Source organism: Kogia breviceps, chromosome 18 (genome assembly GCF_026419965.1).
Source record: "Kogia breviceps isolate mKogBre1 chromosome 18, mKogBre1 haplotype 1, whole genome shotgun sequence".
NCBI classification, from domain to species: Eukaryota; Metazoa; Chordata; class Mammalia; order Artiodactyla; family Physeteridae; genus Kogia; species Kogia breviceps.
In genome coordinates, this window is record NC_081327.1 from 44,557,478 (window position 1) to 44,568,308 (window position 10,831).

Here is a 10,831-nt window from a genome sequence, read left to right on the forward strand (position 1 = left end):
TACGTTCAGTGGGAGGGGTGGCCAGTGGCCAGAGGTGAATGAGGGGAGCAGAGCAGGAGAGGATCTGGCCTCACCACCCCTTCCTCTCCTGCCAGAAAGGGACCACCAGATAGAGTGCTTCTCCAGTGGGGTCCCCAGACCAGCAACCCCAGTGTCACCCTCACCGGGGAGGTTGCTAGAGATACCAAGTCTCAGACCCCACCCCAGACCCACAGAAAAAGAATCTCCTGGAGGTGGGCCCCGGGCTCTGTTCTAACAAGCCCTCCAGGGAGTTCCAAGCGCTCCAATGTAAGAACCATGATGAGGCCACCGCAGAGAAGAAAGTCTTCCCTGATCTTCCCTTTCAGAGACACTGGTGAGAGATGAGAGATGACTGAGCCGGCCTCCCCAAGCAAAGGGGATTCACCTGGAGATGAGAATTTGGAACTGCTCTTGGGTGTAGCCCAACCCGACTCTCCATCTTTGCACAAACACTGGCTCTTGTGGGGCGCCCAGAATCCAACCCAAAGACTCATCCCCTGAAAAATGTCTCACTCCACCTGGCCTCCTGCTGTGAATTTACTTGGTACATCCCGTCTTATCCCAGGACTCGTAGTGACTCTGTGTGGGTGCTGGCTGAGGCCACACCCGGTAATTGATGAGCCATTCAGGGCCCTGCACCTGACCCAGGTTCTGACCCAGGGCTTGATTATCAATTAGTGTAAAATAGCAGCACTGCAGGGGAAGGGGCAGTGCCTGGGTGTGGGAGGGGCGGACCGGGACTGGAGGAAGGTCTTCCCAGCGTGCTAGCTGGGTGCAGTTCTAACCTCCCATCTCCAGGTTCTGCCCTGCCTTCAGAGGTGAGTTGCATGCTGCGGGGGACTGCTGAGTGCTCGTCTTGCTGGCAGGGTGGACTCCAGCCCTAGCATTTTGTGTTGAAGCTTGAGAAAGAAGAGTTGCCTGTATTCCCAGCTCTGAGGGTAGAGTGGAGAGGGGAATCGGTGATACTGACTCTTCCTTGTACACTTTCTAGAAAGCCTTGTCTTATTCTTAGGATGAACTCCTCCTCATCCGTGAAATCCTGGTTAAATGGCCTCCCTGCCTTTAAGGTTTACCCACACGTGAGCCTGGGCTGCTGCCCACGTCTCTTTGCTCATCCTCATCACCCTGGGCTGGGAATGTGTGTCCTACGCGCTTTCACCCTCCCCAGGGCCGGGGCAGCCCTGGGGTCCCAGTTAAAGGACACTGCTGCGTGTCTGGGAGAATTTGCTAAATTATTTAAACCAGTAACTAAGAATCATGAGGACCCCAAACTGTCAGTCGGGGGAAGATGACAAAGAAAGGACTTGGTTGAAGAAAAAGACTCATGGCCCAACAATTTTTTTTTTTTTTTTTTTTTTTGCGGTACACGGGCCTCTCACTGTTGTGGCCTCTCCCATTGCAGAGCACAGGCTCCGGACGCGCAGGCCCAGCGGCCGTGGCTCACGGGCCCAGCCGCTCCGCGGCACGTGGGATCCTCCCGGACCGGGGCACGATCCCGCGTTCCCTGCATCGGCAGGCGGACTCCCAACCACTGCACCACCAGGGAAGCCCCCAACAATTTTAATTTAGGTTTAAATAGCCACAGATATGCAAAAACTATCCGAGGTTCTGCAGTGACAAATCTTCCTCTCGTTCCTCTTTCCTCCTTGTCCATTTCTATTCCCAAGGGCAGTGCCCTTCCTAATTTCTTATGTGCATACAAACATATGCAAAGATAGGTTCTAATTTCCATCTTTTTACAGCAAATCTGTGCATTATGTGCATTGAATCCACCCCTCCCCCATTAACTGACCTTGGGATTTTCCATGTCCAGACGTAAGTGTCCTTGTTATTCTTAACAGATGTGTCATATTCCACTTCATGCATATGCTGTGACTTACCTCACCAGTCCCTTCTTATGGACTTTGGGTTTGTCATCTACTGTCATGAGCAATGCTGTGATGCTTCAGTTTAGACATGGATTTTATTTGAGGGCGCCTTTAGGATAAATTCCTGAAAGTGGAAGTGCTGGGTCAGAGGGTAACTGCCTTGTCACTGTGGTGGATATTGCCTTCCTGCCTCTGATGGGGGCGTAGAAAGCAGACTGCTGAGAACCAGATAGGGCAGAATTTGAACCTCTTCTCCGTGCTTTCTAGCTATTTGCTCACCTGCTCAGAGCTTCGGTGTTTAAAACCCGTAAAATGTGGCCCGCACAGTTGTGTGGATGAAATGGGACCAGCTATGTAAAGTATTTGGTTCAGGGCCAAAGACACAGTGAGACCTCCAAGTGTCAAGAGGAGTGGAGTCTGGCCATATAGCTGCCCTCACATCTTCCCGAGGGCAGGCAGCCTGGGTGGCCCCAGGTGTCTGAGAGCCAAGGATTGAGCCTGGTCTTCAAGGCATTGGTTCCAGTTGGAGAATCCCCTCCCCAGACTTACACATCCTCTTCTCCCTGAAGCTTCTAATGTGTCCTGAGAATGGAACACTGGGTCTCCTCGGGGCCTTCCGGGGATAGCTGTTGGACAGCCTGAAGGAAGACATTTGGTCTGCCTTAAATCCTCAAAGCTCTGGTGGCTGGCGCAGTCTCCAAATAAAGCACTATCTGCCGTGTATTGAGTGTTTGCCACTGGTCTGGTATAATTATGAGTATTCTACACGCATGATTCCATTCAGTTCTCAGAATTATCCCCTAGGATGGGAAAGATTAAATCAGCACCAGCCAGCCTCTTCATCATTCTGCAGCGTCGCCCCATCCAAAGGGAATGTCTTGTTTGCAGGACCACGGAGTTCTTCCACACTTTCCCCTCTGGGGGGTGCGTGGGGCAGGGTGGCGAGAGACTCTGCGATGTGCATGCAGTTTCCTGTTGCCCTCCTGTTTCTTTTTCTTTTTTTAAAATAGCCATTCTAGAGGCTTCCCTGGTGGCACAGTGGTTAGGAATCCGCCTGCCGAGGCAGGAGAAATGGGCTCGAGCTCTGGTCTGGGAAGATCCCACATGCCGCGGAGCAACTAAGCCCGTGCGCCATAACTGCTGAAGCCCACGTGCCTAGAGCCGTGCCCTGCAACAAGAGAAGCCACCGCAGTGAGAAGCCCATGCACCGCAACGAAGAGTAGCCCCCGCTCGCCATAACTAGAGAAAGCCCACGCGCAGCAACGAAGACCCAACGCAGCCAAAAATAAATAAATAAATTTATTTTTTTTAAAAGTTAGCCATTCTTTTTAAAAAATATTTATTTATTTGGTTGCATGGGGTCTTAGTTGCGGCAGGCAGGCTCCTTAGTTGCAGCACGTGGTCTCCTTAGTTGTGGCATGTGAACTCTTAGTTATGGCATGCATGTGGGATCTAGTTCCCTGACCAGGGATCGAACCCGGGCCCCCTGCATTGGGAGCTTGGAGTCTTAGCCGCTGCACCAACAGGGAAGTCCCACCTCTTGTTTATTTTACCTGGGGTGGGGGTTGGGGGTTAGCCCTCATTTGAAAAGTATACGGTCAGATTAAAGGGTGAATTTGATTTTAGAGGATGGGAAATGCAGTCTGTGTGTCTAGAAGGAAAAACATAACTTACCTGGTACTAACATCTCAAAACGTGCGTGTGAAATTTTACCCTCAACACCATTGCTGCCAACGTGTAGTATCAAAAGTTAGTTGGTGACCAATCTTTTGAATCCTCTCCCCCAGAGGAGTGTTCTCTGAGCCCTCTCAATAGACCCGGAACATTGCGTCTGCGTGTCAGCATCTGTTCTCTCTTGCTGCAGGGGATCAGGACGAATTGGGAACCCAGGATCTGGGTGACGGGCTCATTCCTCTAAGCCCTCGAACCTGGTAGCTCAGGCACTTCATCGATCGAAGACCATGAGCGAAGAGAAGGAAGAGGCCTCGTTCAGTCTACTCACAATTTATGATGAACCAGAGAAGAGGAGGAACGTGCCCGAGAGCCCCGGCATTTCCTCCCAGCACGAGAACCATGCACAGTCCCAGCTGGGCGAAGCGTGTGGTCCCCCCCAGCAGCTCCCAGGCTCCCCGAGGCAGCATGACCTGGCTTCCCAGGAGATGAGCTGTGTGTGTCCACAGCAGTGGGCCCCCCAGGCCCTGGACAGGTCTGAGCTGCAGGCCACTCAGCTCTCCGAGGCAGAATCAGAAGAAGCAGAGCCTGGCCTCAGGTAGGTCTCACCTGAACAAGACTGGTGGGGGGAGCGAACCGTCTCGGGGAGAGGGATCCTGACACAGAGCTCTCCATCCATCTCATGCCCTGTCTCCTCCCTCTCCCCTCTGTGTGTCACAGCTCCCCACCGGGATCCGAGTTCGGTAAGTCCCAGCTGGGACGGTGCGGGCAGGCAGGGTGTAGCCCATGGCTGGGCATTGGATGGGAGACCTGGAACGGGCCCCTGGGAGGAGAGAGCAGTCTTCTCCCTGGATCCCGTGATGCTGTTGCCGCCAGACCCCCTCTCTCTGAGTGGTTGGCCGCTGGTGTCTCCCTGCAGGTCAGCCTTGTCCTTCACCTTGTCCCAGTGAAGAAGTCTCGTCATTCTTCAGAGCAATTGTAAGTGTCTTTTTAAAAACATGGTATCTTTCCCTTCCTGTTACCCCTGGAACAAGAAGCTAGTAGGAAGAAGGTGAGGGCCTGCGGTGTGTCCACATCCTTACTCTCTCTCCCACGGGTGCTGGGTACACTGGGCTTCCTGCTTCTTGGGACCCAAGCTGCCCTCCTCCCATCACCAGTGTGTAGGGCCTCAGCTGACAGGGTCACTTTTAGAGCTGCATCCTAGGAGACTCTGAGCCAGGCTCTGCTCTCGTTGCTTGTACTCAGAAGTGTCTCCAAATGTGGCCTGTTTATCAGGGAGGCCATCCTGGGCTAGTGCAGAAGGATGTCAGTGGTCTGGGGACCCCAGCTGAGGACACAGTCCTGCCTGGGGGTCAGAGAGGAGCTGTTGGATGCAGGGTCAGGAATCGAGTCAGGGGACAGGGAAGGCTGCCCCCATGGATGAGGGCGGGTCAAGGCTGTGACCCTTGCATGGGCACCCCAGCCCCCGCTTCCAGATGAAGTGGTGGTCAGGCGGGTGACCCCACATAAGCCCTGGAAGGTTGGCAGACTCCGCCACGGAAAGAAAGTCTACTCCCTGGCCATCAGCAGCTCTACTCACCACGTGTACACGTGCGGCCACGGCTACATCAGGGTGTGGGATGAGAATGCCCTGCATGCCTGCGACCATGCCCCCCAGGCCCAGCTGAACTTACAGGTGAGGGGTCGTACAGAAGGCTCAGGGAGCCTGGACGTGACCTCTGTCCTAATACTTGGAGCCCGTGCTTCCAGGAGATGATTTGAGAATGTCACCCATTCCTACAGGACCGTCAGAACTGTGTCCTCACCTGCAAGCTGTCCCCCGATGAGCGAAGCCTGATCACGGGGGGTCTGTCCCAGACCCTGACTCTCTGGGACCTGGCGCCCACCCCCCGCGTCAGGGCACAGCTGGCCTCCACAGGCCCCATGTGCTATTCCCTGGCTGTCTCCTCCAACGCCCAGATCTGCTTGGCTTGTTTCAAAGGATTTGTTGAGATTTGGGATTTGCAGAACCAAATCTTGATCAGGTATGACCTGGAGGAGAGCTGGATGGTGAGGCCTTGGGGAAGCCTGGGCCCCTTTTCCGACCTCACTCTCTCCTCTGCAGTAGGACTGGGTGAGTCGGTGTGGAGAACGCATTTGGGCTGCGTATCTGGGGGCTTCCTGGGCCCGAAACTCCTGAGGGTCCAACCAGTGCACCAACCTCTGAGTTCTTTTCCCACCAGGAAGCACCAAGTCCCCATATACGGGTCCCGATGTGTGGACATCGCGGGCAATAAGTTCTGGACGGGAGGCGAAGACACCAGACTGTATTCCTGGGACCTGAGGAACTACCAGAGGCTGCAGCAACACGATTTGCAGCATGAGGTGCCCGGACGGCTGCTGCTGTGCTGAGTGCAGTCCCCCTGGGGACTGGGAGCTGCGGGTGCCCGCGGGAGCAGCGTCCGAGTTTGAAGAGGTGGGCGCAAATGATGGTGCTGGCAGATTTGAGCGCTGACCCCAAACCTCCTTCCAAACAGATCCTCAGCATTACCCACGACCCCAGTGAGGAGTGGTTGTTGGTGGGCCTGAGAATGAGTGACGTCGTAATCCTGCACACACACCGAAGGGAGAAGTTTAAGGCTGTCGTGCAGAAATACGTCTACCACCACAATCTCAAGTTTGCCTCCTGTGGTGAGTGAGCAGGCAGGGGACACCTCTGGGTGCCCTGTCACCTGACAAGGCCTCTACTCAACCTGTAGAGTCTGGGCCCAGCCTTATTTCAGACTCTTAACTCCCCGCTCTCCAGCCCCAGCACTAGCCGGGCCAAGGTGCAGGGCCACCATTGCCCTCGCCTCTGCTTCCTCCTGTCCCCGGTGTTTCTCCCCTGCCAGCCTGGCTACCTTTCCTCCCTTCTCTGTCTGCTCACCCCCTCTCCTTTTCCGGCTCTGTCTGGGATGGTAGCTTCCTGTATGGAACCACAGCCCAAAGACACCAGCAGACAGAAGATGCTCGAAGGCCCATGTGGCTGTCCAGTTGTTCAGTGCCCCTCACCACAATCCCGGGAGTGGCAGGAGGGAGCGGGCAGGTGAGGGAATGGTTTGGGTCATGTCTCTGAGTTGTACAGATGGGGACACTGAGGCAGAGAAGGAGTGGTCCTTTCCCTGGTCTCGTCAGCAGCAGAGCTGGGACTGGAAGGCAGGCTTGGTCTCTGGCCCCTCCATCTGTCTTTCCCTCGCCAGGGAGCTATTTTGTGTCCACACTGGATGAGTCGATCCGCTGCTTAGCTGCACCTTCTCTGCAAAGATTGTTTCAGGTACTGGATGGAGGCGTGCGCAAACCCAGGCAGCTGGAGCTTCCAGCCCCAGATCCCAGTTGGTTGGGCCCCAGAAACAGTGCTGGAAAGTAGCTCTGAGATGGCAAACAGGGCCATTGAGTACATCAAGGGAACAAGGACTCAAGGTCCTGGGAACTCCTGGGCTCCACCTTGAGCCCTGAACCTGGCCCGGTCTCCAGACTGAGCCTCAGGTCTACACGGAGCCCTGAAGCAGACCTGCGTGAGGTGTGCATCTCCAGCCCCAGTCTGGCCCCTGCATATCATTCCTCTGTGGCCTCTCTTTCCCTCCAGGTAGAGGAGTCTACAGACGTCCTATGTTGTGATGTGTCTTCCGACAACCGGTACCTGGTCACGGGCTCCAAGAACAGTGCCACTGTTTACCAGCTCTTGTACTGAAGGTTGCAAGCCACGGTCCTGCTGGTGAAGACCCAAAGAACACCAGCGTGCTCGGAGGGTGACCTCGGGGTGCCGGGCAACTCTAACACCTCCCACAGCCCCACCTTCTCCTCCCTGGCCGGTCATCTGTCCATTCTCCTCCCGCCCAGCACACACCTGGCCTGTCCTCTAGGTTTTTATTATGTAACTTAGGGACTTTTCCTTTGTTATTTTTCTACCACTGATTTCTGGATTTTGTAATTAATAAAATGGAAAAGCAAAAACCAAAATGGCTTGGATACCCAGTCAGTTCTTTCAAACAGCACACTCGTCGTGATGGATTGCTTATGCCCCCTTTCAGCAAATTCCAGGTTGGGGAAGGAATTTTAGACCAGACTTAGTTTTGTTTATAACTCTTCTGGAATTCTTGGACTCTTAAGAAAGCTCAAGAAGCAATGTATGTCCATGTACAAACTTTCAGATTGTATCGGGGTGTTGGTAGACCAACAACACTCAACTGTTGACGCAGGTTAAGACTCCAGTCGCTGGTCTAACCATATCCCAGGAAGAGCTGTCCTTTTAACTACCTACTTCGTGAAACCTCGCTTTATCTGAGGCTTTCAAAGTCCCGATCCTAATTCTGGCATTTTGTGCCCGTCAAAAGCTGCCTGTCTCTCTTTCAGGGCAACTTCCTCATGTTGGTGGGTTTGATATTTTGTCTGGCCCTTGCCAGGCTGAAAAGGCCCAGCTCCCTGAATCAAGCAATACAGGCCTGCTTTCTAGTCTTCTCCATCCTCCCACCTCTTTGCTTGGTGTTGGCATGGCTGAGACAGCTAGCTGTCCACTAACGTTTGTAGCTTAGAGTTCACCGGAAGAGGCACAAAGCCAGGGACAAAATGTACCGTCTTTTGCATTGAGATATTATTGAGTCCTAGTTCTTGCTGATGGATCATGAATGAAGAATGAGTCTCCTTTCTGGGCCAATGCTAAAGGAGCGGGGTGTCCCCTCCAGGCTCTCTGTCCCCTTCGACCAGCTCCAGGCAAGCGATGTGAAGGCCCGAGGGGATTGTGAAACAATGAGATGGAAGCATCCCGTGTCCACAAATCAAACATGGAGAAAAGCTTCCCCCTTTGGGTTATTTCATGGGAGAGAAACTTGTATTCGTATTGTTATACATGTTGGAGCCTATTTGTTAACTATAGCCCTGGAAATAGCAAACTTTTACTTAAAGGGCCAGATAGTAAATATTTTAGGCTTTGCCCTGTGGTCTTTGTCCCAATTACTCAACTCTGCTGCTGTAGCATGAAAGCTGCTATAGGCAACAGATAAGTGAATGCAACTCTGTGCCAATAAAACTTTATTTATGAAAACAAGCAGTGGGCCAGATTTGGTCTGCTGACTGTAGTTTGCTGACTCCTGTAGCCAGCGTGCCTCTAAATAATATATTTATTTAGCATCCATTGAAAAATATAATACAGATGGTAGAGTCCCACAGTAGGTCTATCCTACTGGGCTATAGTAACAAATAGACTCCCAGTGTCTCTATAACAAGTGTCCATCGATGGATGAATGGATAAACAAAACGTGATATTGTTATATATATATAAAATATATATAATGGAATACTATTCAGCCTTTGAAAGGAAGGAAATTCTGACACTTGCTACAACATGGATGAAACCTGAAGACATGCTAAGTGAAATAAGTCAGATACAAAAGGACAATACTGTGTGGTTCCACTGATATGAGGTACTTAAGAGAGGTCACACACAGAGACAGGCAGTAGCATGGTGGTTACAAGGAGCTGAGGGGAGGGGGAAATGGAAGATTATTGTTTAATGGGTACAGAGTTTTGGTTTTTCAAGATGAACACAGTTCTGGAGATGGATGGTGGCGATGTTTGCACAACAGTGCTTGTGCATGTGCTTAATGTCACTGACCTGTATACTTTAAAATGGTTAAGATGATAAATTTTATGTTATGTGTATTTTACACACTTTTAAAAAAATGTAGGGAATTATAAAGATCAAATTCACAACGGTGGTAAACTATGGAGACAGAGGTAGAGAAATTGGATCATAAAAGGATAAAAAGGGAGCTTCAACTCTACCTACAATGTTTATTTCTTCAAAAATAAGGTTTGTCAAAAATGAGTGCTTCAAAAGAAACCATCAACAAAGTGAAAAGACAGCCCACAGAAGGGGAGAAAACATTTGCAAAAATAGTTCTGGTAAGGGATTTATATCCAAAAGGTGTAAAGAAGTCTTATAACTCAGCAATAAAAGACAAGTAAACCAATTTTTAAAAGGGCAGAGGATTTGAATAGACATTTCTATAAAGAAGGTATACAAATGGCAATAAGCACAGGAAAGGATGTTCAACATCATGAGGGAAATGCAAACCAAACCCTCAGTGAGATGTCACTTCACATGTGCTAGGATGGCTAGAATAAAAAGGACAGACAATAACAAGTGTTGGTGAGGATATGGAGAAATTGGAACCCCCAATACCTTGCTGGTGGGATTGTAAAACACATCGCAGCCACTTTGAAAAAGTTTGGTAGCTTTTCAAAGTGCTAAACTTAGAGTTACCATATGACCCAGCAATTCGATTCCTAGATATATACCCAAGAGAACTGAAAACAAATGTAAGTTGGGAGGGTAATAATTGGAAATGATAAAGTAAAATAACTGTAAATTTTTTTTTTCTGGAAAGAAGGTAAAACTCCAAATTAATAGTAGTTTTGATAAATCAAGGAGTAGTGTGTAATTTCATGATTAATTACTAAAAGAATATGAAAACAAGGGTACTGCTTCCAAACTAATAGAGGAAAAATATTGGAATAATAGAGTATAATAATATATAACAATATAAGTTTAAAATTTTTTATCATTTATATTTATAATGGACATACTTTTATTATTAACTCATTATTAATAGTATATTGTTTAATTTGATATTAATCTAGTATAAATAAAATTATATAATAACAAAGAAACACAAAGCCTGACCAAATACTGAGCCATAAATTTCAGAGTATTTAATTCTTACAGAATATATTCTATGACCATAATGCAATTAAGATAGAAATAAATAATAAGTATCCATTTCTTCGCAGTCGCGCCGACGCTGCACGTTTTCACATTTACGGGTTTTTATCTTATTATTATGGTATAGGGGACAATGATCGTCCCTCGTGGCCGTGGCTTGCGGTTGAATGGCCTCTGTGTGGACCTAAGCATTTACTTATGTCCTCTGGCAGCACGTGGAATTCCCTTTACATGCTGGGCCCCGCGGGGCCTCCGTAAACACCATCCCAGAATGCAGATTATTTTCTGTGAATGGCAGCAAAATGCCATGAGTTCTCTGAAGCTCGAACTCAAGACCGTCAGATTATGAGACTGACTCGCTGCTCACTGCACCAAGAAGGCAAATATAGAAAAAGTTTTCCTTATCAATAAAGGGACGGTGCCTGCAGCCCCTTGGAAGGAGGATCGCTCTTCGGCGAGAGGCGCCGTCTTGCGGTGGGAGGGTGGCCCGCGCCTGCCGGGAGCGCAGCGGGTCCCGGGGAGGACGGGCTCC

General features: G+C 50.3%; 1 protein-coding gene across 1 annotated transcript; it reads left to right on the forward strand.

The window, feature by feature from the left end:
- Positions 1–3,850: 3,850 nt before the first annotated feature.
- Positions 3,851–7,269, forward strand: TLE7 (TLE family member 7). Its single transcript, XM_059043811.1, has 9 exons — positions 3,851–4,158; positions 4,281–4,303; positions 4,480–4,538; positions 5,023–5,235; positions 5,343–5,584; positions 5,783–5,924; positions 6,077–6,230; positions 6,779–6,852; positions 7,165–7,269. The coding sequence occupies exons 1-9, from the start codon at positions 3,851–3,853 to the stop codon at positions 7,267–7,269; spliced, it is 1,320 nt and encodes a 439-aa protein (XP_058899794.1).
- The last annotated feature ends 3,562 nt before the right edge of the window (positions 7,270–10,831 follow it).